This window comes from Haliaeetus albicilla, chromosome 9 (genome assembly GCF_947461875.1).
Source record: "Haliaeetus albicilla chromosome 9, bHalAlb1.1, whole genome shotgun sequence".
NCBI lineage: Eukaryota > Metazoa > Chordata > Aves > Accipitriformes > Accipitridae > Haliaeetus > Haliaeetus albicilla.
Window position 1 is genome coordinate 13,017,861 of NC_091491.1, and position 27,111 is coordinate 13,044,971.

General features: G+C 46.1%; 2 protein-coding genes across 2 annotated transcripts in view; one reads left to right on the forward strand and one right to left on the reverse strand.

Annotated features, from left to right (window-relative positions):
• Positions 1-2,533, reverse strand: part of NSUN5 (NOP2/Sun RNA methyltransferase 5) — a 197,362-nt gene extending 194,829 nt beyond the window's left edge. The window contains exon 1 of the mRNA XM_069791619.1: positions 2,529-2,533. The gene's annotated coding sequence lies outside the window, so the exon portion shown is untranslated. The remainder of the gene's footprint in view (positions 1-2,528) is intronic.
• On the forward strand, positions 1,261-27,111 carry LOC138686939 (tectonic-like complex member MKS1). The gene is made up of 16 exons (XM_069793034.1): positions 1,261-1,382; positions 1,850-2,513; positions 2,858-3,013; positions 3,444-3,541; positions 4,342-4,470; positions 4,792-4,896; positions 5,334-5,442; positions 7,445-7,501; positions 16,548-16,590; positions 17,704-17,766; positions 18,541-18,611; positions 20,631-20,700; positions 21,803-21,910; positions 23,235-23,368; positions 24,116-24,212; positions 26,369-27,111. Exons 1-15 carry the CDS (start codon positions 1,261-1,263, stop codon positions 24,191-24,193), a joined length of 2,007 nt encoding a protein of 668 aa, XP_069649135.1. The 3' UTR covers positions 24,194-24,212; positions 26,369-27,111.

The following is a 27,111-nucleotide window of genomic DNA, read 5'->3' on the forward strand; positions in this document are numbered from 1 at the left end:
GGGTGCTGCTTCCCAGTATGCAGACCCCCAGGCCACTTCTGGCAGGGACCCCAGCGGGATGGGGAAAACCAGGAGAAGGACCTCAGCATACCCTTGGGGTGATGCCTGAGTGTCACCAGGGTTTCACTACAACTCCCTGTCACCCCTCTTGCTCAGGAAAGGCAGCAGTCACCTGCCCAGCTCTGCTGCAGCAATGCTGCTGGGATGGCTGGGGTGCTAGAGGTATCTTGCAATCTCAGCCCCCCAGAAGAGGAAGTGCTCTTTTCTGCAGGAATTCAAAGTACCTGGCTCCTCTGTGTCTCCTTTTCTCTCCTTTTCTCTCTTAGCCTTCTCTTTGGTCACTGGCGGGGTTTGCAGTTTACTTTTTTTCTGCTCCGCCAGCTCTGTTTTCTCCTTTTCCTCTTCATCTAAGTATTTCTGGATGTGTTCTGGAAGCTTCTCCTTCCTCTTCAAGTGTTTATTCTGGAGGGGGACGAAAATACAACAGCAGGCAGCATTAGTCTGCCCTGCAGAGGGCTGGGCTGTTTTCATTCCTACCCTCCCTTCTGCCCCTTCTCTTCTGCCTTTCTGCCCACACTGGTTTGCTCCCAGGTTCCTGCAGGCTCCACCAAAGAGCCTGTCTGTAATGACTAGGAAGATAAGTGACCACCAGGCTAAAAACCACCTGGCAGCTGGCTATTCCAGACAAGCCTTGCAGTCACGTTGCTGACAGAAACATTCACAAGTAAGGTCTTTGGGTGTGTTTCATGAGCCTAATGGAAGTGAAGAATATATTCTCAGATGGCAGAGTCACCCGCCTCTCTTCAAGTAAGCACCAAAGCAACTAGTCAGTGGTCCTGTGCACACACAGTGAAGAATCTTGTGACAATCGGCATGCGTGGAGTGAGGCTTCTCTACAGTCCAGTATGACACGCTCGCTGCAGCAGCCCGTGTCAGGTACCTTTTCTCTCCTCTCAATAGCTCTGGCAATGAAGTCTACTGTTTGGGGTTCGACCAGAGGAATTAGTTTCTCTTTCTCTTTCTCCTCCTTTTCCTCCAAGGAGCTCCCCTGGATGGCCAGTAGCTGCCTGCAAAGACACAACAGGGTGTGTTGGCGGGAGTGCAGGAGGAGCTGGTTCTGCATCTCATGCTTCCAAGTGGTGCACCTGCTTCTGCAGCAGAATGCGCTCTACTTGCTTCCTTGTGATCAAGTCCACAGAGACAGAGAAGACCCCAAGCTGTCAGACTCAGATGTGCCCAACAGCCCCACTAAAACTCAGGATGCCCAGGTCTAGGCCCTCTCTTGCTGGAGCAACGAAAGGAACAGAGTCCTACACCTGGAGATACTGCTACACCCTTCGGGTCAGTGCACCTAAGTCTGCTCAGTGGTCCGAAATAAAAGAGTGTGTACGGGCTGTACGAGCAGGTTGGGCACTGGGGACGGGTGTCAAAAGGAGGAGGACACGACCCCATGAGAATAGGATAAGTTGTATCAAACACGTAAAGTGTCCCACTGCACAGAATCACTAGAAAAGGGTCAACTAGTGGACAAGTGAGGAAGACTAAGACCACCAGAGGACCCCTGAAGACCACCAAAGATCTCGAGTGCACCTGTGCCAGGGACATTTACATATATTAATGAGCTCCCGGAATTCAGATGAATATGTTAATTATTTCCAGGGAAAATCATGAATATGTATATCCGTTTTGTATATAATCTCATCTGTTGAAAGAATCGGTATGCACGATAGGCGGAACGATCCCTCGTGCATCCAGCGCTGCAATAAAGAACGCCTGCTTTCTAAAACTCCAAAACTGAGTCTGAGAGAGTTTCTGAAGTGCCGACTTACGGTGACACCCCCTCACGCAGAGGCTGGGGGGCTCCGTGCTGCGGCAGCCGCCCTGCCGCGCCCCGCCGGTGCTGCCGCAGTGGGGACCGGAGGCAAAGGGCCGAGCCGGAGGCCTGTCGCGGCCGCGAGCGCCCGGCGGGGGGGAGCTGCCCCGGCCGCCGCCCGGGCGGGCAGCGGGGCGCGGCCGCGGGGGGCGCTGTGCCCGCCGCGCCGCCCCGTCTCCGTGGTGAGGCGGCGGCGCGGCCCGCCGTGGCGGAGGCGTTGTGGCGAGCGGGCGGTGCCGTGTACCGCTCCCGCGACCCCGTCCGCAACCTGCGCCTTCGGCGAGCGGCCGCCCTCGCCTCCCCCTCCTCCCCGCCTCCCCCTCCTCCCCGCCTCGCCCGGCCCGCCGTGACGCTCCCTCCCCCCCTCTCTCCTTCCCCGCAGGGTCCGCGTCCAGCGGGTCACCTCGGCCGGGCCCCTCCTGCCGGAGGCCCCGCCGCCGCTCGCCGGCCCGCGCGGCCCCGAGCTCCTGGGCCTGCGCGTCCGCGCCGCGACCGGTACGTGGGGCGCCCGGGGAGGGGCGGGAGGGCGGCGGGAGCGCCGCCGGAGGTGACCGGACCCTCTCCCGCAGCTGCCCGGGGGCCCCCGGACGAGGAGGAAGAGGAGGCCGAGGTGGGGTGGCGGGAGAAGCTCTTCAGCCAGGTGGGTCTGCGGCGGCGGGCCGCGGGGGAGCGGAGGAGGGCCGGGGGGCTTGCGGGAGCTCCTCGTTGTGCCGCTCGACGGCCCCCCTTGCCCCGCTTCCCTGAAGGGTCTCCTGCTTCAGGGTGAGCTGCTGTGCCCGAGCCCCTGCGGGTGGGCATCAGTGGGTGCTGTCGGCCGCCGCACGCCTGAGCAGGGTCGAAGGGGCTCCAGAGCTTGGGTTTGAGGGGATTCCCAAAGGATCTTGTCTCTCTTGGTGGTGGCTTTGGAAATCTCATCTGAAAAGCGTTTGTGACTGACAAGGCTGGGGAAAGGCAGCTTTTGTGCTTTGCCTGTGGTGCTCTCAGTTTCAGGTGAATCTGTACCAAAATGAGTCAACCTGCCAGACTCCCCTGGACCAGCAGTACCATGAGGAAATCTTGAAACTGGAGAAGGCCGGAGGTCGGAAGAACTATCGCATCTTCACCTACACGGATCATGACCAATTCACCAACCCAGAAGAGGTACCAGCTCTTAGTTACGCATAATCTATAGAGCAGCGACTGTCAAAACCACCAGGCCTACTGCAGAGGGAACACTTGTTGGTTCTTGGCCATGCAGAAGCAAGCCAGGTATCCTGTATGCAGGAGAATGCACTGCTTCTGTAAAGCAGCTTCACCTGGTGCCCCAGGCCTGGGATGAGATCTTATTTCAGAATGATGGTCAGAGGCAGCTTGGAGGCACTTGGCTTTGTAGCATTGCTCTGTAGGTAACTTGCTGGGTGGAGTTCCACTGTACTTTGCCACCAGAGCAGCGAATGAGTTCTACAGTCTTTTAGCAGTTTGTCCTTTCGTGTGGGTGTGTACATACCTGTTCTCTTCCAAGAGTGGAGCTGTGTTTGGGAAAGATGTCCTGTTATAATTAAGGTAGTTCCTGTCTGTTTCTCTCTTCCAGCACTGCCAGAAGGTAACTGACTCAGATCATGAGGTACCATCGTATCTGGCAGAGAGGATGGCCAATGTGAGAAGGAGAAGACAAGACCATAGGCCAGTGTGAGTGCAAACTGGGGCTTGGAGCTTGCTAATGCAGGTTTCCTAGTGCTGGTGCCCCAGCTACGGAGCAGCCTGGTCCATGGAAGTTGGTGGCTTGAGCTGTGTTGCACTTGGAATCTGGCAGTTTGACTCCTCATTGTAGGGGTGTCATGGTTTAACCCCAGCCAGCAACTAAGCACCATGCAGCCGCTCACTCACTTCCCCCCCACCCAGTGGGATGGGGGAGAGAATTGGAAGGCAAAAAAGTAAAACTCGTGGGTTGAGATAAGAACAGTTTAATAGAACAGAAAAGAAGAAACTACTAATGATAATAATAACAATAATAAAACGACAATCCTAGTAAAAGGATTGGAATATACAAAATAAGCGATGCACAGTGCAGTTGCTCACCACTTGCCGACCAATGCCCAGTTAGTTCCCGAGCAGCGATCCACCCCAGGCCAACTCCCTCCAGTTTATATACTAGACATGACGTCCCATGGTATGGAATACTCCTTTGGCTAGTTTGGGTCAGGTGTTCTGGTTGTGTCCCCTCCCAACTTCTCGTGTCCCTCCAGACTTCTTGCTGGCTGGGCATGAGAAGCTGAAAAATCCTTGACTTAGTATAAACACTGCTTAGCAACAACTGAAAACATCAGTTATCAACATTCTTCTCATACTGAATCCAAAACATAAAGCAATACCAGCTAGTAGACAGAAAATTAACTCTGTCCCAGCCAAAACATGGACATGGGGGTTCAGTGCTGCCTGTGCTGGGCTGCTGAGGTGAGCTGTGACTTGTGCTGCCCTATTGTTGACAGAGAAGCAAGTTCTCTGAAGTTGAAAATCATCACCTGGGAACCCTCAGCAGAATTTATAAAGAACAATCATGTGATTAACGCTCCTGTCCAGACTATGTACATCATGGGGGACTTGGGACCTTACGGGAAGTAAGGAAAATCCTGAAGTGATCTTAATTTCCTAGAAGGAAACCCATCTTCCCTCCTTACTCAAATCTCCTGTTTCTTTCATTAGTTAAGGGGAGGGAATTCTAAGAGCTCAGTAACTTGGGCTGTGTTTCTTTCTGCCTCTTTCCTCCATTGGGAGGTAACTGAGTGTATCCCTCCAAAAGGCTTCTTAAACTAATGTAGGAAAGTATGGGTGTATTTGTTCCCTTCCGTACCCCCATGTGCCTTTACCAGCTCTGCTGTTCCAGAGCAAGAGTGTCCGTGTTCTCTATTTAGACTGTGCTTCTTGATGTCTTCCATTAGGCTTGGTCACAGGGAGTATGAACATGTTCTTTGCACAATCAAGGTGGATGGCAATGGGGTGATCACAGTGAAGCCTGATTTTACTGGCACCAAAGGAGCCTACCAGTGAGTGCAACAGGGCTGGTACCTGTTGTGGGACTGATACAGGGGGCTGAAATGGCTGTTTCCTGGTTATCCTTCAAGCAGTAGATCAGCACTTAAATCAAGGGATATTTTTTAGTTTTATTCCAGAGATTCCTAAGACAAGATTATCGTGTACTTGTGTGTGGCGTCACTCTGTGTGTGATGTGTGGGGCTTTGGTGCCAGTCCCTAGGGCTACAGGTTATGCATACGCTGGACACAAGCAAGTCTTTCTTTTTGAGTCCTTGATGCTGGCAGGCACTTGGGAGTGAGGAGAGGGCTGTTAGCACCCTTGTGTTACTGCACAGGCCTGGTGGAGGGGGGACTGCTGTGTCAGGATGGCACAGTTGATGCTGTTGCTGCCTGTGCCTATTCTCTGCATAATGGGGGAGTTTTGCCCATGTGTTTTGGGGCTCTGCAGGATCAAGCTGGATGGAGAGAAGCGAGAGGTGTGGAAATACACCACTGAGAATGCGTCTGTCCAAGTGCAGCCAGAGGAGGAGGAACATGAGCAGCACATGTTCAGAGAGGTAAGGACTGGCCTCCACTGATGATATTGACTAGTTCTCCTGATTTGACAGAGGGAGCTCAGACCCTCATGTAGATGTAATTGTTAGTGCTGTAGACACCTAAAGTTGACAAAATGAATGTCACTGGCAGTGAGTCTCATCATGCCCAGCAATTTGAGAACTCCAACAAATACTCCCTGACTGCTTCATTCCTTACTCTAGGTAGAGACCTTGTCCAATATTAGGTGTGTTGGCCTCTGACTGCGGTGATCTACGTAGTGAGAACTCATGCAAGAAACCACCTAAATTCATGCCTTTCTAGTGTCACCTGCCAATGGTTTTCCTTCCCTTTTGAGCAGTGGGCAAACCTTTTCCTTGGTCTTCCTCTTGTTGCCTGTTATTAAATGATTTCTTGTTACCTGTAATGTCCCAGGATATTTGAATCTCATTTTATGTCTTGATCTTTCTGAATTGCCTTTTTGGCTGTGGCAGCTTACAAAGGTATTTAACGTTTTAGCTTTTCATTTGTACGTTTCCTTACTGGTTTTGTGGTCAATAAGGAAATCACGATTCCACTACACTTCTGTTGATTTCATTGGAATAGTTTATGCCTGTGGTTTTAACATGTCATTTGAGATCTGATTCTTCAAAGCTGCTTTTTCCCTTAGATTGGCTTTTGACAAGGTCTTCTCTGACGCTGAACTTTCATGCAGTGTTAGCAGTTATGCATCTTTCTTCTATTAGATTCTTGTATTCTTGTGGTGGGTTGACCCTGACTGGATGGCAGATGCCCACCAAAGCCTCTCTGTCACTCCCCCTCCTCAGCTGGATGGGTGGGTGGGAAGAAAATAAGATGGAAGGCTCATGGGTTGAGATAAGGACAGGGAGATCATTCACCAATTACTGTCATGGGCAAAATGGACTCGACTTGGCGAAAAACTAATTTGATTTATTACCAATCAAATCAGAGTAGGATAATGAGAAATAAAACCTAAATCCTAAAACCCCTTCCCACCACCCCTCCCTTATTCCTGGGCTTAACTTTACTCCCAAGTTCTCTACCTCCTCCCCTGCAGTGGCACAGGGGGACAGGGAATGGGGGTTGCGGTCAGTTCATCACACATTGTCTCTGACGCTCCTTCCTTCTCAGGGCAGGACTCCTCACTCTTCCCCTGCTCCAGCATGGGGTCCCTCCCACAGGAGACAGTCTTCCACAAACTTCTCCAGTGCAGCGTGGGTCCCTTCCACAGGCTGCAGTCCTTCAGGCACAGACTGCTCCAGCATGGGTCCCCCGCGGGGTCACAAGTCCTGCCAGAAAACCTGCTCCAGCGTGGGCTCCTCTCTCCACAGGGCCACAGGTCCTGCCAGGAGCCTGCTCCAGCATGGGCTTCCCATGGGGTCACACCCTCTTTTGGGCATCCACCTGCTCCAGCGTGGGGTCCTCCCCAGGCTGCAGGTGGATATCTGCTCCACCGTGGACCTCCCTGGGCTGCAGGGGGACAGCCTGCCTCACCATGGTCTTCACCACAGGCTGCAGGGGAATCTCTGCTCCAACGCCTGGAGCATCTCCTCCCCCTCCTTCTTCACTGACCTTGGTGTCTGCAGAGTTGTTTCTCTCACATATTCTTACTCCTCTTTCCAGCTGCAATTGCTGTAGAGCAGCAACTTTATCCCCTTCTTAAATACGTTATCCCAGAGGCACTACCACCGTCGCTGATGGCCTTGGCCTTGGCCTTGGCCAGTGGCGGGTCCATCTTGGAGCCAGCTGGCATTGGCTCTGTCGGAGATAGCGGAAGCTTCCAGCAGCTTCTCACAGAAGTGACCCCTGTAGCCCCACCACTACCAAAACCTTGCCATGCTAACCCAGTACAATTCTCTCTGCTATAACAATTAAAAAAACCTGGTACGCTAAGCCTGTCAACAATTTAAACTGGTTTTAAGTTATGCCCATTACCATTTTTGCAATAAGTAAAGACATAATCAAAAAGACACTTTTTCTAATCTGCTTGTTCTGTGTTTCCAGCTGTACAGTCGGCACAAGGAATACCTCAGCAGTCTTGTAGGCTCAGAATTTGAAATGGTGAGTGTTAAAGGATTTTCAGTCATGGATTTCTCTAGGTTTGCTTTATTAACAACTCAGAGTTGGGCCACCACCGCAGGGAATGGCAAACCTGCAAAAATTTCTCAGTCTTATATACCTTTTACCACCCATTATCCCAGTCCAAAATATTTGTAATTTTCCAGTTGATCTCCATCCCCATGTCGTTGTCATTCATCAATTTATCTCATCAATTCTTGTGTCCCAGTTCTTCTGAAGTTAGTGGTTGTAGGCAGAAGGTCTTGGGTCACCACAATCACTTATCTTCTTACACAGGAAAGATCACCTTTGAATTTCTGAAAATCACTCAGGCTATTCTGTTAATTTATCTTGTTCTAAAGTTAATCTCTTACTTCCATGTCTTAGGTCTAAGATGTATGATCCTTCTTCCGTTAATTCAGCTTGACTGGGTTTTTAGCCAGCCATGGTGGGGACTACACATAGGACAAATAAGCAGCTTATGCATATTGTTTTATAAGCACCTGCATTCTATTAATCACATCTAAAGCAATCTCTAATCATTAGTTATATGTCTGATATGAATAGTCTTAGAAACAATGAGGCTTAAGGCCTAGTTCCCTTTACAATTCCCTCCTTTTGTTTTTCATCGCACTCCTGCGATCCTATTGATAACTCCACATCTCTCTCTCTATCTTCTGTGTTATCCTAGAGCTACAACTTACACAGCATTGAAACAAAACAATCACACATACTACTGTGATTATAACAACAAAGACTATTACAATTAGTTTTTTCACCCAAGTAGTCAAATTCGGAAACCAAGACGTTAACCAAGAGAATGTATCAGAAAATCCCCAGGATGTGTCATCTCTTTGAATTTGTTGCATTGTAGCACTAACCTCGCAAATTTTCTGGACATCTGTTATTAATTCTGCCGATCGATCAGTATACATACAGCAACTGGTATTTAGGACAGTAAAAACTCCACCTTGTGAAGCCAGAATCATGTCTAAAGCCATTAGGTTTTGGATAGTCATTTTTGAAAGTTCAGTTACCTCTTTCTGGAGAGTGAAAAGTCCGTAAGCAGTTGAATTTGCTAATTTTTCAATTTCTCCAGAGACATTTAAGACTGCTTTTTCCAATTCACTTACTCCTAAAGCCGGAATTAACCACCTAACAAATGAATGGAATCCTGTTGGTCTTTCAGTCAAGGTATTTAGAGTTTTTTGGGTTCGAATTAAAAAGGTTCTATGCCATGTTGCACTTGAGACAGCTTTTGGGTGAATTTCCAAATCTGTAGACATTACTCCTAGGGTACAAATACCTCCCCAATCTGGAGGCAAAGCTTTATAAGCTTTGCTCCCACATAACCAAAAAATACCAAAGTCCTCAGGTGCTCGCCAACTTAAACACAATCCTGAGTTGATAGAAGTTATGTTTTGGCATTGAGTCCAATTTCCTATAAATGAATGATTTTTGCATAAATGTTGATTATCAACACTTGGGGGATAACATCTTTGTACACAGTGGACTTGTGAATAGTCCCCTGAATTTGATAGTCTAATTTCCCAAATTTGTTCTTCATAAGATTCGGAAAAAGTAGTATTAAACCAGTATTTTTTCCAATTCGCACTTTTAGGAATCAGTATTCCTACTAACTGAAATCCTTGAATCACTGACTTTGGTAGAGCAACACAAGTCCAACATTCACTTAAATTTAGATTATTAGTAAAAGATTTCATCGATGACACATGCATATTAGTGGTCCAGGCATTTTCTACTTCGTGAACATCCCTAGGTTTCCATACAAATTGTTTTAACACATTCAGAGATGATGTTATAATATGAATGAGGATAATCCATGTGACGGTGCCAAAAATTCCACTCAAGATTAGGTCCCCATTTGATTATTACAATCCTGAATTTGAAAGTAAAACGATTGCTCGATAGATAGAATCGATGACAGCACCAGTCTCCCTTACCATAAATTCCCCACATTTGATGGTCAAAGCACCATGTTCCAATTCCCCATGTTGGTTCTTGAAGGTGAATATGATATGCAGGATAAGTGCTTGGAATGCCATATCCCCACCACTGTTCAAGAAAAGCCATGACTGTTGGACCAAGTGTCCCACAAATCATCAGGTCTACTTCTAACATTGGCACAGAATTCGAGAGAATTAAGAAGTGGATAAATAGGGTCTCTCTGTCTGGTCTTCGGATAACTAGCCGAAAAAATGACCTGTCCAGGCTTTGCCTGTAGGCCTGTAATTTGGCCCGAAAGTTGAAAAGAACAATCACTATATGTGATAACAGTTCTATTGGTACGGGCATCTCGGTAGCGCAATGCAAATTTTGTCCACAAGGTGTCACTCCAGGGTAAAATACAAACAAGTACAAAAAGGAATACTACTTTACAATTGTTCATTATTCTTCAGATTCTTTGCGGGCATGCGAATGGTGGATCCAAGTTTCTTTCCCAGATACCTTGATGGCATAAAAAGAAGTTAGTAGAACAGTATAAGGTCCTTCCCATTTTGTTTCAAATCTGGTTTTTCTTTTGAAATTCTTTATATAAACTTTGTCCCCTGTCTGTATATCATGAACTTGGATTTCAGGGCTTATTCCCTGATACCAATAGGCATGGTTATGCATTTGGAAAAAAGAATTTTGCAGATACAAAAGGTATTGTGTTACCTGTTGACCTCCATCCAAGAGACTAGTCTTTGCTGGCAGATATGTACCTGGAACAGCAAGTATTCTCCCAAAAAGGATCTCAGCCAGAGAAACTCCAATTGGTTGCCTTGGAGTATTCCTAATATCCCACAAAACTAAATTTAAATTTAGTTTTTAAATTTAAATGGCCTCAGGCCATTTCAAACCAGTCTGTTTACAAACTTTTAGTAACTTCTCCTTTAACGTCCTATTCATTTGTTCTACCTGACCAGATGATTTGGGACAATGTGGAGTATGAAATTTATTAAAAATCCCCAAAGAATTATAAATCTGAATCGGGATAGCAGCTGTGAAATGACTCCCTCGATCTGAGTCAGTTACTTCAGGAACCCCATACCTTGGAATGATTTCTTTCAATAAGGCTTTTACTACTGCCCTAGAATAATTTTTCCTAGCCGGGAAAGCTTCCACCCATCCTGATAGCTGATCAACAATCACTAACATGTAAGAGTACCCAATTGGTTTTGGCACATCTGCATAATCAATTTGGAGTTTTTGAAAGGAAAGGTGGCTGGAGGTCTTTTCCCACCGGGAGGTTTAATTTGCACTAAAGCATATTGTCTGCAAAGCTTACATCCTTAACAAATTCTTTTTGCTGCTGCATAAATTCCGGGGGCTGCCCAGAGTCTCTGTATTTGGAGCGCTAGGCTCTATGGTCTCCCATGGGTCCTCTCATGGTGCCACCACATTATCGGTAATAAATACCTTTTTGGAAGGAGAGGTTTGTTATTCAGAATCCACTGCCCTTCTCGCTGGTGGGCTCCCCGATGAGTCCATTGTTGTTTTTATTCTTCAGGGAGGTCTTCATACAGCTGATTCACATCTGGGAGCTCAAAAGTTATTTCATGTTGTAACAGAGACATAACGGACACGACCTGTCGTGCTGCTGCTCTAGCAGCTTGGTTAGCTAGAGAATTTCCCTTTGCTATCATGTCTTGTCTCTGAGTGTGTGCCTTTGTATAGATCACAGATATTTCAGAGAGCAATTGGATTGCTTCTAAGAGGTCTTGATCTGTTGTCCATGGGCAACAGTTTTTCCCACCGAAGTCAGAAAACCCCTTTCCTTCCATAAGTCCCTGTAGCATGACATACACCAAAGGCATATTTAGAGTCTGTATAAATTTTAACTCTTATTCCAATTGCATATTTAGCAGCTTCAGTTAGAGCAATTATTTCTGCTCCTTGTGCACCTAAAGGTGCAGGCAAGGGTTTAGCTAACAGTACCTGTGTTTCTGTGGTGACTGCAAAACCGGTACATCTTCAAACTTCTTCATAGTAAGATGAGGCCATCCGTGAAGATGTTCAAATCAGGGTTATCTAAAGGTTGATCTCACAGGTCATCTCACGGCTTGGTGGTTTCACTTACGAGATAAACACAGTTGTGGTTATCTTTTTCTCTGTCAGAGGGTAAAGGCATTAAAGTTGCAGGGTTTAAAGTATTGCACCTTTCCAGTTTCAAATTATCAATCAATAAAAGAATTATTTCATGTCTGTGTGCCCATTGTGGAGACAAAGCTTTCTCCGCATATTGCTTTAACAAAATTTCTACCTCATGGGGTACACAACCAGTTAGTGGATGATCTAAAACAATTGTTCTGGTTTGCTCAATCATTTCAGCTGCAGCTGCTATTGCTCTGATACAAAAAGGAGTTCCTTTAGTCACTGGATCCAATGGAGAAGAAAAATAAGCAACAGGTCTCTCATGTGGTCCTAAAGTTTGTACTAACACTCCCTTCGCAACCCCTTTTGTCTCATCACAATGTAATTTAAAAGGTTTTGAATAATCAGGAAGCCCTAACTCTGGGGCAGATAAGAGTGCAGCCTTTAAAGTATGAAAGGCTTTCTCCCTCTCAGTGCCCCAAGCAATTGGTTCCATTTCCTCATTTTGAGTTGCTTCATGCAGGGGTTTAGCTATTTCACTGAGTCCCGGGATCCAAGGACAGCAAAATCCTACCTGTCCTAAAAATCCTCTCAGCTGTTTTTTTTGTCACTGGTCTAGGTATTTCTTGAATTCCTTGAACTCTTTCAGGGTCTACTTCTCGCCTTCCAGGCTTTAATATAAATCCCAAATATTTTACTTGCTGTTTGCAAAACTGCAATTTAGATGGAGATGCATGGTGTCCCTTTTTAACAAGTTGGATACACAGATATTCAGTATCTTGAATACAATCATTCTCAGTTTTACTTGCCAGTAATAAATCATCAACATATTGCACCAAGATCGATTTATTTGGAAAAACTGAATCCTGTAAATCATTCTTCAAAATCTGAGAAAAAATTGTTGGTGAGCTGGTAAAACCTTGTGGTAGCCTGGTCCAAGTAAGTTGTTTCCCTTGCCAAGTAACGGCAAAAATTGATTGGCTTTCTTCAGCAATTGGAATACTAAAGAAAGCTCAGTAAGGTCAAGCACTGTGAAATACTTCACTCAGACTGGAATCTGGGTTAAAATCAGACTAGGATCTGGCACCACAGGGTGTGGAGCAATTAACATGCTCATTCACTGCTCATAAATCTTGAACAAATCTATATTCAGGCTCTCCATCCTTATCTGTCCTACGTTTACTCACTGGCAAAATTGGGGTATTATAGGGACTACGGCATTCTCTCAAAATCCCCTTTTCTAAAAAATGCACAATTTGTTTTCCAATGCTAGGAATGGCTTCACTTATAATTGGATATTGCTGAATTGAAGGAGGAGTCCCTCCTTTTGTTTTTATCACAACTGGTTCAGCAGATTTTAATAATCCTACTTCATCTCCTGAGGTACGCCAAAATTCTCTGGGAACTCCAGCTAATTTGGGTGGTATTTTTGAATCACTATGTTTTTGTTTTTTGAGTTGGATTACTTCAGAACCCATTACAATTAATCGGATCCCTGTAGGCGCCAAAGAGATAAACGTACCAAATTCCTGCAAGAGGTCTCATCCCAGAAGGGAAACAGAAGAATCTGGAGAAATTACAAATTTCCCCAGACTAATTTTCCATTCAAGACTACTGGTAGAGGAGTAGACAAATATTTTATCTCTTCCGCCACCCCCCCCCCCCCCATATTATCACAGCTTCATTTGACATCTGGGGGATTTCAAAATTTAACAAAGACAATGTCGCTCCTGTGTCTACTGGGAAAGTAACAAGAGTACCGTTTACCTTTGCAGAAATCTGACTGTGCTCTTCTTGATTCCGAGAGGTTCCATTGCTCTTTTAGTTTCCAGAGAAGAAGAGTACCATTCTTTACTGCAAATGAGGTCGTGGGGGTCGGGCAGGTGGAAGTCCTCCTTGGTGTGCAACAGGTCTCAGTGGACACTCTCTTTGCATATGTCCTAAATTTCCACAATAAAAACACTCTAAAGAGTTAGCATGTTGGGAAACGGGGGGAACTCTGTTTTGCCCCCCTCTTCCCCTAAATCTCCCCTGAGAAAATCCTTGACCTTTCATTGCAGGTTAAAATTCTGAGTAATTGCTGCAGCTAACAGCCCAATTTCTCTCTCCTTCTCTTTCCGCTCTCGCTTTCTTTCAATTTTTAATTTCTCTTCTTCCTGTTTTTGCCTTTCTTCAGGTCTTCCCTCAAAAACAAAGGCAGCAATACTTAGAATTTTAGCTAATGTCTCACCCTGCCAACCTGGCATATGTTTCTTAAAGTATTTACTTATGTCTGGAGCAGATTGATCTACAAAAACTCTGATAGCTAAAGGCTCCTGGAAATTGTCACGGGTCATGCCCCCACATTTCAATAAAGTTGCCTTTAATTGTCCCCAGTAGTCACTTGGATGTTCATCAGGTCTCTGCCTACATTCTAAAACCTTTGTCAAATTAGTTACTTTCTCACCAGCTTGGCAAACTGCTTCTATTAATTGTTGTATGGCAGCTGGGTGAGCCCTAGTTCCTTCTGTGGTTGTGAGATTCCATTCTGGATCTTGTTCAGGCCATGGGTTTAACCCCTGACCTTTCTGAGCAATTTCTCTATCCTTTTGAAAAATCTTTTCTCTTTCCTCTGCCTGAAATAATTCTCGCAGCAGAGTCCTCATATCATTCCGACTAGGGGTATAATCAGTGACAATTCTCGATAACAATCGAGCACATATTTCAGCACCATCATGCAGCTGAGGCATCTTCAACTGCCAAGCTACTAAATCACCTTGCTTCCAAGGTTCATGCCTCATTACTGCAGTTACTGCAGAAACTTCAGCAGGTGCACCCAGTCCTGCTGTTGGGTTTGGGATGTAGTCCAAATGCATTGGGTACATGCCAACACCCTCAGAGAAAAGCTCAGTTTCCTCAGCCTCAAGGGCCGAGGGAAGTAAACTTTTCCTCATTTTCAACAAGGGAATTTTCCTCCTTTGTTGTGCCCAATTATACCAAATACACCAATAATCAATATCTTGACTTCTGGAGTCTTCCAAAATCATTCTCAAAAACTTCTGCTTACAGGGTTTAAATGTTCCCTTAGGAGGCCACTCATCCATTGGCCCTCCTCCTCTATTTCTCATCAGGAATGGCCATTCCTCTTGGCACAATATTATCAATTTCCTTTTTTGCAATGCCTGTGCCAAGGCAATTTTCCAATTTCCTAAAACCTCAGCAAGGAGCGTCCCCCTTTCAACACTGAATGCTGACCCCATCTTTTTTGAATTTTTTTTTGCAAGTTTAAACACAAGAGTTTCCCAGGATAATTTTATCTGGAATTACCCATGCCCAAGTCTCTTAGGTGAGCTCACCTGATTATTTCTGCCAGCAATTGAGCGTTGGTAACAGGTTTGTCCAGAGAAATATCCAGTTGCTTTCTTTCTCTCTTGTGTCCTAGAGTCCCATCTGGGGTGCCAATTCTGTTAAAGGATTTTCAAACATGGGTTTCTCTAGGTTTGCTTTATTAACAACTCAGAGTTGGGCCACCACCGCAGGGAATGGCAAACCTGCAAAAATTTTTCAGTCTTATACCTTTTACCACCCATTATCCCAGTCCAAAATATTTGTAATTTTCCAGTTGATCTCCATCCCCATGTCGTTGTCATTCATCAATTTATCTCATCAATTCTTGTGTCCCAGTTCTTCTGAAGTTAGTGGTTGTAGGCAGAAGGTCTTGGGTCACCACAATCACTTATCTTCTTACACAGGAAAGATCACCTTTGAATTTCTGAAAATCACTCAGGCTATTCTGTTAATTTATCTTGTTCTAAAGTTAATCTCTTACTTCCATGTCTTAGGTCTAAGATGTATGATCCTTCTTCCGTTAATTCAGCTTGACTGGGTTTTTAGCCAGCCATGGTGGGGACTACACATAGGACAAATAAGCAGCTTATGCATATTGTTTTATAAGCACCTGCATTCTATTAATCACATCTAAAGCAATCTCTAATCATTAGTTATATGTCTGATATGAATAGTCTTAGAAACAATGAGGCTTAAGGCCTAGTTCCCTTTACAGTGAGTACCCACAGCACTCAGCAGGGACCTGGAGCCCTGCTGCCTTTGGAGGCTGTTGACCTGGTTAGCACGACTGCCGTTTGTACCACAGTGTCCAAAGACTGTTTCATTCTGGGTGTGTGTTGGCAACTTTTACCTTGTGGCTTCCAACAGAAAATTGGTTTCAAAAGGGACAGGTTGCAATGGATATGGGGCCTGCAGAGATCCATCCTGCATCTGTTGGACCAGCAGCAGAGCGTGCTGAATGCTGCAGTCTCTGTGAGACTGCATGCATTGTCTCAAGGCCTTTGACTATAATATTTTAAGATGAAAGGAAGTTTTATATCTTTTGGGATAGTGATTGCTGTTAACTTCTTGAACGTCAAACACATCTATGTGCCACTTTGTTTAAGGAAACAGCCCCTCCCACCCCCAGACTCATGCACAGTTTCCCTTCTCACTGAATTACCCAGACTGCACTCTTTTTTGCTCAAATCTTGTTTGGCAAAGTGGAAAGTTGTTGTACTTTCTTGTACTTTGATAGAGTGTCTCAGCTCATCTTATGCTTCCCCCTGCTCCCCCCACCTCGGGCAAGTGCAGGAACACTACAGAAGAAACAGGACTATGATTTCTGCAAGTGACTTCTCATTACATTTTATAACCATCTTGAAGTCTGTAAGAGACTGAGTTACAGAATAGTAAACTCCTGCGGTCTAGGAATTTGGTTTCTCTAGAGAGCCTGTCTCCAGAGGCACTGTTCACTTCTGGAAGGTGATACAAGAAGTCATGACTCCTACTTGGCCAGCAGAGTGAGTCATTCATGTACAAACATCCTTGAAATAGCTGTGTGAGACCTTGTTGGGAGGGGATGTATGAGGTTCCACCAGTGGTCATTGAGCTCTTTATTTTGTTTATCTGCTTGTTCTTACAGACTCTTCCTGGTACACTGAGGCTTTTTGTGAATGGAGAAATAGGTGAGTCCTCATTATAAACAGTGACTATAGGGGCAAATCTGATTCTGCTGGGATGGCTGAGGCTACGAAGGGTCCAAGGATTCTTGGATAACAGGCCAGTCCAGAGTAGGTGATTCTCTCTCTAGAATCCTTTACTTCCTCCTTCTCCTCAGGTGTTTTTGTGGATGTCATGGTTTAACCCCAGCCAGCAACTAAGTACCACGCAGCCGCTTACTCATTCCCCCACTACCACCCAGTGGGATAGGGGAGTGAATTGGAAAAAAAAATTAAAACTCATGGGTTGAGATAATAGTTTAACAGAACAGAAAAGAAAAAACTAATAATTATAATGGTAACACTAATAAAATGACAATAGTAATAATAAAAGGATTGGAATATACAAGTGGTGGATAATGCTGTTGCTCACAACCCACCGACCGATGCCCAGTTAGTCCCCGAGCAGCAATCCCCCACTCCCACTTCCCCCAGTTTATATACTAGATGTGACGTCCCATGGTATGGAATACCCTGTTGGCCACTTTGGGTCAGCTGTCCTGGCTGTGTCCCCTCCCAACTTCTTGTGCCCCTCTAGTCTTCTTGTTGGCTGCGCATGAGAAGCTGAAAAATCCTTGACTTTAGACTAAACATTACTTAGCAACAACTGCAAACATCAACGTTATCAACATTCTTCTCATACCAAACTTAAAAACATAGCACTATACCAGCTGCTAGGAAGACAATTAACTCTATCCCAGCTGAAACCAAGGACAGTGGACTAACCCCTTGAGTGGCATGTACAGATTGGAGGTTACAAATACTGCAGCTGTTCCAGGTAGACATAGAGATCTGAAAAAATGAGAGCCGATTGGGAAGTTAATAGAGATTATAGCAAAGAAAGAAATTAAATATGTGACCTCCCTAATCTGGTTAGTGATACAGTGACAGGGCTAGTCTAGGGAAGGAATCTTCTCTGAGGGTCATATTCTGTTGCTTTGAAGACCCTGGCTTTTCCCAGCTTCCAGCAGTAACTGGTTGTCCTTGAGGTTACTGATGCTGGCTCTTCCAAAAGTCTACAGTGGCTACTGGAGGAGTTTGTGTGGAAGCGAGCAGCTGAAGTTCATTCTCTCTTCTCAGTTTCAGCTCAAGGCTATGAGTATGACAGCCTCTATGTTCATATCTTCCTGGAGCTACCTAACCGTAAGTGTTCACGTTTCCAGCCATATCACAGCAGTTTAAGGAATGAAGCATGGTCCATCAGATCAGCTCTGCTGAAAGTCAGTAAAAGTTAATGTCGGGGCTGGGATCTAGTCAGAGGTCTTCAGAGCTAAAATTGTAGAACTCAGTTGCTTGAACTAATCTCATATCTGGGAGAAAGTGGTATCTTCCCCTCTTGTCTCTTCCAACTCAGGCTGGGACATGTCCATTGGCTTCTCAACCAGTGGTGATGGTGTCCAGCAGTCTACCCCAAGTTCATTCCTTATACTGTGGAGAATAGCCTTCCTGTCTTCTCCATCTCAGCAGTGACCCTGTCTGATTTCAGTGCTCACCATCACGTTCTCATGTTTTGTGCTGACACTAGCATTTTAAATTTTGACTGATAAATAAGGTTCCCAGCACTAACATGCACATCCTGCTGCAGATTTAATTCCCCTGAAGCTATGGCTCTGGCTCCCCTCTCTGGTTATATCCTGATGTTTGTCTGAAGAGGTTCCACTTGTGCTACTCAGTACATTTAGATAAGATTCTACTTTTAAGATGGAGTTGCTGCTTTTCATCAACAGTTCAGGGTGTTCTGGGGAGCAGCCATTGCCTGGAACAAGTCAGTGTGGGACACACCTAGGGAAATTGAGTGTGGGTGATGTTATCTGTTATCCCAATCATCTGGGACTGACTCTGAGCTGCTCTGGCTCGTGAGTCCTCCCTCGTACCCAAAGCATTCACCACTGTGTTCATGTTCTCCTCTTCTCCCAGAGTGGTCAAGCCCTGCGTTCCAGCAGCTATCAGGAGTGACACAGACCTGTGCCACCAAGACAGTGGGCTGGGTAAGGATGCTTTCGGACCTGCAGAGCAGTTTGAACAGGCATTCTCTGAAATGGAACTTGTGTAACAAGCTACAGATATATTCAGCAAAGGTCCTGACTTGAGAGCTTGTGGTGGGTTGACCCTGGCTGGACACCAGGCGCCCACCAAAGCCGTTCTATCACTCCTCCCTCCTCAGCTGGACAGGGGAGAGAAAATATGTGACAAAGGGCTTGCGGGTCGAGATAAAGACAGGAGAGATCACTCACCAATTACCGTCACGGGCAAAACAGACTCAGCTTGGGGAAAATTAACTCAATTTATTACCAATCAATCAGAGTAGGGTAATGAGAAATAAAACCAAATCTCAAAACACCTTCCCTCCACCCCTCACTTCTTCCCAGGCACAACTTCACTCCCGGATTCTCTACCAACCCCCCCTCAGCGGCACAGGGGGATGGGGGATGGGGAATGGGGTTTACGGTCAGTTCATCACACATTATTTTCTGCTGCTTCATCCTCCTCTGGGGCAGGACTCATCACACTCTTCCCCTGCTCCACCATGGGGTCCCTCCCACGGGAGACAGTCCTCCACAAACTTCTCCAATGTGGGTCCTCCCCACGGGCTGCAGTTCTTCACGACCTGCTCCAGCATGGGTCCCTTCCACAGCATGCAGTCCTTCAGGAGCACACTGCTCCAGCACGGGCTTCCCACGGGGTCACAAGTCCTGCCAGAAAACCTGCTCCGTGGGCTCCTCTCTCCACAGATCTGCAGGTCCTGCCAGGAGCCTGCTCCAGTGCGGGCTTCCCACGGGGTCACAGCCTCCTTCGGGCACCCACCTGCTCCGGCATGGGGTCCTACCTCCCCGGGCTGCAGGTGGAGATCTGCTCCACCGTGGACCTCCATGGACTGCAGGGGGACAGCCTGCCTCACCATGGTCTTCACCATGGGTGGCAGGGGAATCTCTGCTCCAGCACCTGGAGCATCTCCTCCCCCTCCTTCTTCACTGACCTTGGTGTCTGCAGGGTTGTTTCTCTTACATGTTCTCATTCTCTCTCCGGCTGCCATTTCTGTCTGTCCCAGCAACTTTTTTTTCCTTCTTAAAAATGTTATCGCAGAGGTGTTACAACTATTGCTGATTGGCTCGGCCTTGGCTGGCAGCGAGTCCGTCTTAGAGCCAGCTGGTATGGGCTCTGTTGGACACAGGGGAAGCTTCCAGCAGCTTCTTACAGAGGCCACCCCTGTAACCCCCCCCCCCCCCCCCGCCAAAACCTTGCCATGCAAATCTAATACAGAGCTCCTTTCAAGGGCAGAGCCTGTTTAGGATTCTCCTCATTCTAGTTATACTTGCCATTTTTCAGGGTGCCACTGTGTCCAAATAAAACTAGGCAAACCAAAACTGCTTCAAAGCAGTTTCTGGAACCTCACTTTTTTCTTCCTTCTGGCTGATTGATTGCCTTTGGAGCTTTGATTTTTGTATTCTCAAATGCTCAGAGTTAATGAAGCATTGTTCTCACTTGCCTGGGGCAGGAATGCACACAGTCTCTAAATTGATTTCTCAAAATGAACCCCTCCTCCTATCTGGGAGGTTGGGTCCATTGCTGTCTCCAACTCCTCTCTTACAAAATCTGAATTTTATCAAATTCTTAATGTCTTTTGTGTGAGCTAGTTTGCATATTACAAAAATAATTATCATAAAACATTGCAGTAATAACATTGTACGAGGTATTTTGCTTGGCTCCTGTAAAGATTGTGGTGGTGTAGCAGCTACACAGCTGGCTGAATTGTCATTTGAGGTGTGTTACTCTTTCACCTTTTTCATTCTTTTTAACAGCCTGTTCCATCAACATGGCACTTGGGAGTGTATGCAGGTCCATCATGCAGTCAGGTGTTTGTTAGTGTGATGTACTTGATCTTGTTTGGGTATCATTACCTCTTTTCCACCATTAGTTCTTTTCTCCCTGCTCTCTGTGCCCCCTGCAATGCTAGTGGATGAATTCTCTTGTCCAGGAATCTGATCTCTGTCCTGTTCCCTTTCTAGGATAACGTGGCATACTTCTGCTACCCCTTCACTTTGGAGATGTTTTTCACCCAAGGAGATGAATCGGAAGGTGTGTTCCCTTGTTCCTCTGAAATGTGAAACTCTGAAATCTTTTGATCGCAGCGTAGGCATCATGCTGTCTGGCATGTTGTTGGCCCCTCACCAAGATGAAAGGACAGACTTAAACAAAGGGAAAAGTTGCTCGTTCAGCAAATGTTCACCCTGTCACCACACAATCTTTGGGCACATAGTGTATTTGCCCTGCCCAGCAGTGCAATAGCATTTGTATGGACTCATTGATGTTGCCTTGCTTCCAGGCTGTAGCCAGCTTTATCCAGTTGCAAAACTACTTGTATCTTAGCTTGTCTGTCTCAAAATCCCTGGCATGCTGGTCTGTGTTGCCATGCATGGTGTACTGCGTAGAGCCCTGGGACACTGCAGCAAAAGAAACTGGCAGCTTTTTTTGTACACAACTAAAACTCTCTGCTGAGTCTTACATTTGTAGACACACTCAATGACCTGTATACTCTTTGTATAGTTCATGTCACTTTGAATCTTCCAGCTCTATTTTAAGCTGGGCTTCTCTGCTGCCTGTTCCTCCTCCTTTACTATGCTACTGCTGCTTCCTCACCGACCCCATTGCTCTTTGGATTGCAATTGCTAGGGACAGCTTTGCAGCATGCCTTGCCACTTGAATCCAATGTATGCATTGGATTTGAGTATTCAACCAACACTAATGGATTTTCAGCCTAGAATAAACACGATGAGTTTGTTTCACTGTGGAAAAAAGAAATGCTTGGAGACCTGTAGGAGAATCCAAGTTAATAATCCTCCAGTAATGGTGGGAAAGGTCAGAGATAAAAAGGTTCCCCTGTTTGGCAGCAGATCATTCACAAAAGATTGTCTTGTCTGCTCAAAGATAATTGAGGAACCAGTTTGGACTTGCTCTCAAAACAAAGAGTTTTCCCAAATTTTTAACATCTTTTCAATAATTCTCAAATCTGAGGGTTCAGCTTTTACAGGGGAAAATAATCACCCATACATCTAGGTTAGTCATTGTAGAAGGAATACAGAAAGGACTTCCTACTAGTGGAGTTGGGCATTTAGTTGTTTTTTTTTTTCTCTGTGATAGTCTCCCTCACAAAGCTGTGATCTGCTGCCCTTCCTTGCAGACAGTCTCCCTCAGTGGCCTGTTCTCTACTTCGAGGTCGTCTCCCTGGATTTCTGGCAGAGGTATCGCATTGAAGGATATGGTTCCTTGGTGCTGCCAGCATCTCCAGGTAAAACATACTTGGGCCATTATGTTAGTTGTCTGGGAGAATGAGTTGAGTGATTCTCTCGGGAATGGATTCAGCTGGTCGTGGGGAGGCTTTGCCTTTGCATACTGAAGGGGATAGTTAGCTGTCTATGGGTGTTTTAGGGTGGTTTTGAGGATTCCCGAGAAGGTAAACACACACACACTGACTATAAGGGAAAAAGCAAGCATTTTAATAACTACACACATGTGTTATGCTAAGGATATCTTACAAAGCAAAAAAAAAACCTATTAACATACTGACCCAAGGGCTGTGAAGAAGATGAGCCATCCGTACGTTCCGTACATTCTTGTGCCGTCTTGCGCTGCGAGCTCAGCCCAGCAGTTGTTAGGTGCCAGCTTTACGTGGGCGTCCCCACGGAGGCAACGGTGACCTTGCCGTTCACTGGCCCACTGCTCTTTGGAAAACCCCAGTATTTTATACATTTGTGGACGAACGGGTGTCGACACTTGTGGCCAATGAGTGCTGAAACATACCTCAATTGCAACATGGGGAGCCTATGGCACATGTGCCCGCTGGCCAGGCGTGCTGCACGTGCCATAGCCATCCCTTCTATCGGTTCATGGGCTCTGTACACGGGGCATATTACCATAATCTATCAGTCATGTCCACTATGCTCTAACCAATAGCAGGACTTCTGCAAGGTAAGCAAAATTATGTGTGGTGCCTTGTATTCCTCCATTATTGCACGTACTACCTCCCCTAACATTGTTCAACCTCCTTATCTCCATGGTCAGCATTTCAAACAATAGACAATAAACTATCTGTTCCCTGTGCTGACTGTGGTTTTTAGTTATCTACTTCTTACTCAGTGTTCATCCACGGACCAAAATTCCATCTTTTAACCCTTCCATACACAGTGAGGCAGCAAAGGATTTGGTGCATCCTGCACCATTCTGCCTTGTTGTTGAGCCACATCATGTGTTGCTGTCCTTGCTCCTTCAGTGGTTCCGTCACAAGATCTCGTGTGATAAAGCTCTGGGATGATGCTGTATATCCATGTTTACAATAGCTGTAGCCCTCTCTATCCCACATGGAATCTGAAGGTCACAACTATTCTGACACTCCCATGTAGTAAGGAGATGCTCCTCATGGGTACTTTCAACGCTGGCTTTGTGACTGTATGGGGCTGACTCATTGGGAAAATGTTACAGAGATACCATGCAGTGTTTCCATTTCCAGCCTACTGCAGTTTGGGTCAGCAGGTATCCATCTACCATGCTGTCCTTTGAGACTCTGAATAGATTGTTGGTCATAGCTGCTAAGCTGTCCTATTGTCCTGGGTCAGGTCTCCACATGCTCACCATCCCTACCTGGCGCCCTGTGGAGCTGGGGACAGTCACTGAGCTGAGGAGATTTTTCTCTGGTGGATCTCCTGAGCTGGAGGACATAACCTACATCAGGATACCATCAACCTTCAAGGTGGGCTTAGCTGCAGGGTGTTGCTCTTGCTGGGAGATGGTAGATTATGCTCTCGGCTTCAGGTGTCTGTGGACAGCCTGGACCAGATTTGAACAAGGATGAGCTGGTGGTCCTGTCCCTCTGACTAAAGAATGTCTCCTTTGTGAGACTTGTGATCATGAACAGAGGAAGGGGCAAACGCTGAGGCAGAGCTCTCTGCCTTCTGAGATGTGTGCAGCTTAGAGAAGTGGGTGAACGTGGAGCAAAGCCTTGACTTACCATTGCCTGTGCTGGCCCTGTCCAGGAAGTGTCTGTCAGGTCAGCATTTGTTACCAGCTATAGACTTCTTCCTGTGTTTTTGTAAGGAATCTGGGCTGTACTGTGGCTGGAACAGTTTCCCGAAGCCAGAAGCCGATAGGTATGAGGCAGGCAGAAATTTCATGTTCTTAAGAAAGCTGCAGAGGTGCTTGCTGATGTAATGAGCAAGTTGATCTTAGTAGCAGCTTTGTGTGGGAATGCCTTGGTGCAGTTGTTGAAACCTTCCTCCAGGACTGCACTATCAGCTTGCTAGTGTTTAGGTCCTGCCCCCAGCACAGCCTGGAACCATCTGCCCTTCTTTCTGATCTCGCTTTCTGTGTGCAGCGGGAAAGGGAGAGACTGTGCTCACAGGAGTGCATGCTCATGGTGGGGCATGCTCATTTTCACTAGGGTCAGCTTGCTGCAGCAGGTTGCAGGCTGTGGTTACTCTAACTTGTACCATCTTTGCAGGGAGAGCGTCTGAGCTGCTTTGGTTTTCGCACAGAGACAACAGGGAGTGTCACGTTCCGGCTTTACTGCCTGCAGTAGTCTAAGCAAGTGCAGCAAAGTGAGTACGAGCACCATCTTGTGTGCTGTGCTTTAGCAGGCCTGACCTCCTATTGTACTTCTGTGCAGAGCCTTTCTGGAAACCAGTGCCCTGAGGCAGTGTGTGCAGAGTGTACTGGACTGGCTTGGAGGCTTTAGCCAGCACAGTTCTGTCTACAATGTTTTGGGTAGGGCTTTCAGTGTCATTGTCCTTGACTAGCCTTTGGCTCACTTTTGCCCCCTTTTTACAGAGTGGACAGGATATTTCAAGAGGATCCATTACTGTGGGGATAACTGTCCCCCTGTGAACTCTCTGAGTGCATAGCAGAGGTTAAATGTTCGGATCTGAGCTGGAAACTTCAGGAGGCATCAGCCCTCAGCAGGCAGGAGGGATAACCGTGCTGTGAGGGCAAAGCCTAGGTTGGGCTGCCCAGTCTTGCCTGGCGCTGAGCATAGCTTGTGGCACTGATGCACAGGATCTGTCTCCGATTCCATTATGCACAGAGCAAAGACAGTGCTAGAAATAAGTGAAGAGAGCAGCAAGGACCAAGTGCTTTGTTGGTGGAACTTAGTAATAGGAAGTGAGATTCCTGCTCCAGGAGAGCCGATGTTCAGTGGACAGACTCATCCCTTCCCTGAGGCTGTCTGATGCGTTCTGTCACCTGCTGTGTTGTAGAGGCTTTCCAGAGGGCACAGCGCCGGATGCAGGAAGCACGCGAGAGCCTTCCTCAAGACCTCATCAGCACCTCTGCCTCCACTGTGCGCCAGTTGCAGGAACCATGATTGACCACCTCCACTGCCTGGGAGCATTTAGCATCTTCTCTCTGACACAAGCTCCCATTGTTCAGTAGAAGTCACAGTGCTGGTGCCTGGAAGCTTTCAAAGCCCTTCCTTTGTCGTTTTCCTTGGGTGGAGGAAGGAGTCTGTAACACATCCAGACCCAGAATCTTTGCATTTCCATGGGAATCTGTGGAAGGAGCACCATTTCTTCAAGGCATTTTGTTAACCAGGCCCTAACAATACAGCCAATTGTCCACATTTTTGCTGAGCAGACTAAAATACTGACATGGGACCTGTGACACCTTTAACACCTTTTCAGGAATTGAATAGTAAATGATTAGAAAAATTTCAAGAAAAGGGTTACATTCTGTATTGCCTTGTGTGTGCTCATGACATTTCTGGCTCTGCAGTGATGAGCAGGAGGATTCTTTGTTCAAGAATACAGCTGAAAACTCCCATTCCCCTTAGTTCATAGCAGAACTTTGGCTGCGGCTGGACAGTTTGCAGACAACGAGAGCAGATTATAACATTTGCACATCAGCTGAACTTCGAACTGTTCAAGCTGTTCATTTGAGCTACGGTTCATTGTTCCATCTCTGATTGCAGTACACTGCATTGCTTCCTGGGGAAGCATGTGTGTACCTAGTTTTTCCCAGTTTCTTCTGTTCTTTTCTCAGACTTTTTTTTTCCCTGTTTTTGTTCCTGTCTTAAGTTCACACAAGCGAGGCTACCTGCAGACTGACAGTGCTGTGTTGATTTGTGCATGAGTCACATTTCCATGTGTTCTCCTCTGCTCCTAACACAAGCATAGGAAGAAAAGTCTCGGGCTGAGATCATGCAGGTCTGAATGTGTCTGTAAAGTTAGAATTCACAGGCAGAATATGAAATAGGAATTGGCCTTCCTCCTTTTGCTCTGCACATTCCTCCTTCACAGGGAACATGAGACTCATGGCTGCAGCAATGTGTGTGATTGTTAGAACAGCTCTTCCCTGCTGCTCCGTTGTCTTCCTCACTCCCTTCTTGCCATTTTGATCCTGTCCCAACCTTCACTGGGAAAACCAAACTCCTAGCTTTGTACCTCCTTCACCTTTGTTGTAATTCCTAGATCTGTTTGGCAGCTTGAATGTGTCTGGCAGTTTCAATTATGAAAGGATTTTTGCTCACCTTCCTCGCCTGCTGCCCTCCTTTTTGATGGAAGAGCGCGTATTAGATAGCATGGCCTGTTAAGCAGAGCACAGTGTCCTTGGCCTCGAGCTAGATGTTGTGTCTTGTGCATGAGTCAGTTCTCCACTTAGGCTTTTGATGTGATGGCTGTGAAGGCACACGCCCAGTTCTGGAGGAGCAGATTTGGGGGGTGTGCGCTATCATGGTCTTTACTGACCTAGTCACCTTTCACAGAGATTGACCCACTCAGTGCCTAGGATGAAAAGCGGTCAGTGAGTATTTAGCGCTTGCTGTCTCTTTTTTTTATCATAATTCACGTCATGGCCCTGTATGTTTATTGCATGCTATCTAAGCAATACTTAATTTCCTTGTGGGTGTTTCTGTTGTGCTTGTCGCTAATAGCTGAATTGCATGTCTCTGAAACCCTTTTCAGGATTGAGTTACAAGGTCGAGAGAATATTCTTTTTATCAATAAAGTAACAAAACAGCTTTCTGATTGAGATGATGCCAAAGGCAGATCCTGTTAAGAGAGTGGACTCTTCTGATTATAAGATCAGGTTCCCGACTCGTGCTTGTTGCTCAGCACATTTTTATGGCAGGATTTGGTGTATTGAGTGTTGACATTACACAGATGCACAATAAGGTTTACATAATGATACTAGTTTTGCTAGTTAAAACTCTGAATAGTGTAAAATCTTACAGAAACTCAAGAGAGCAAAATTTGAAAATAAAATATTATTATAACCAAAGAAGTAATCCTTCCAAAGTAAGATATTGTTAGCAGTTTTTCACCTTCATACTTGCAGCCTCCTTTGCCTGACAGAACAAAATGGTGCTCATAAAAGGTGTTTTGGAGAAAGCCTTCAGCAAGTGTTCTTTGAATATGCCCTTTTATAAATGAAACTAGCAAATTTCCATATACATGTGCATGTATGAAAATGTCACTGATCTTTTAATAAAAACTGGCATTTGGTGCA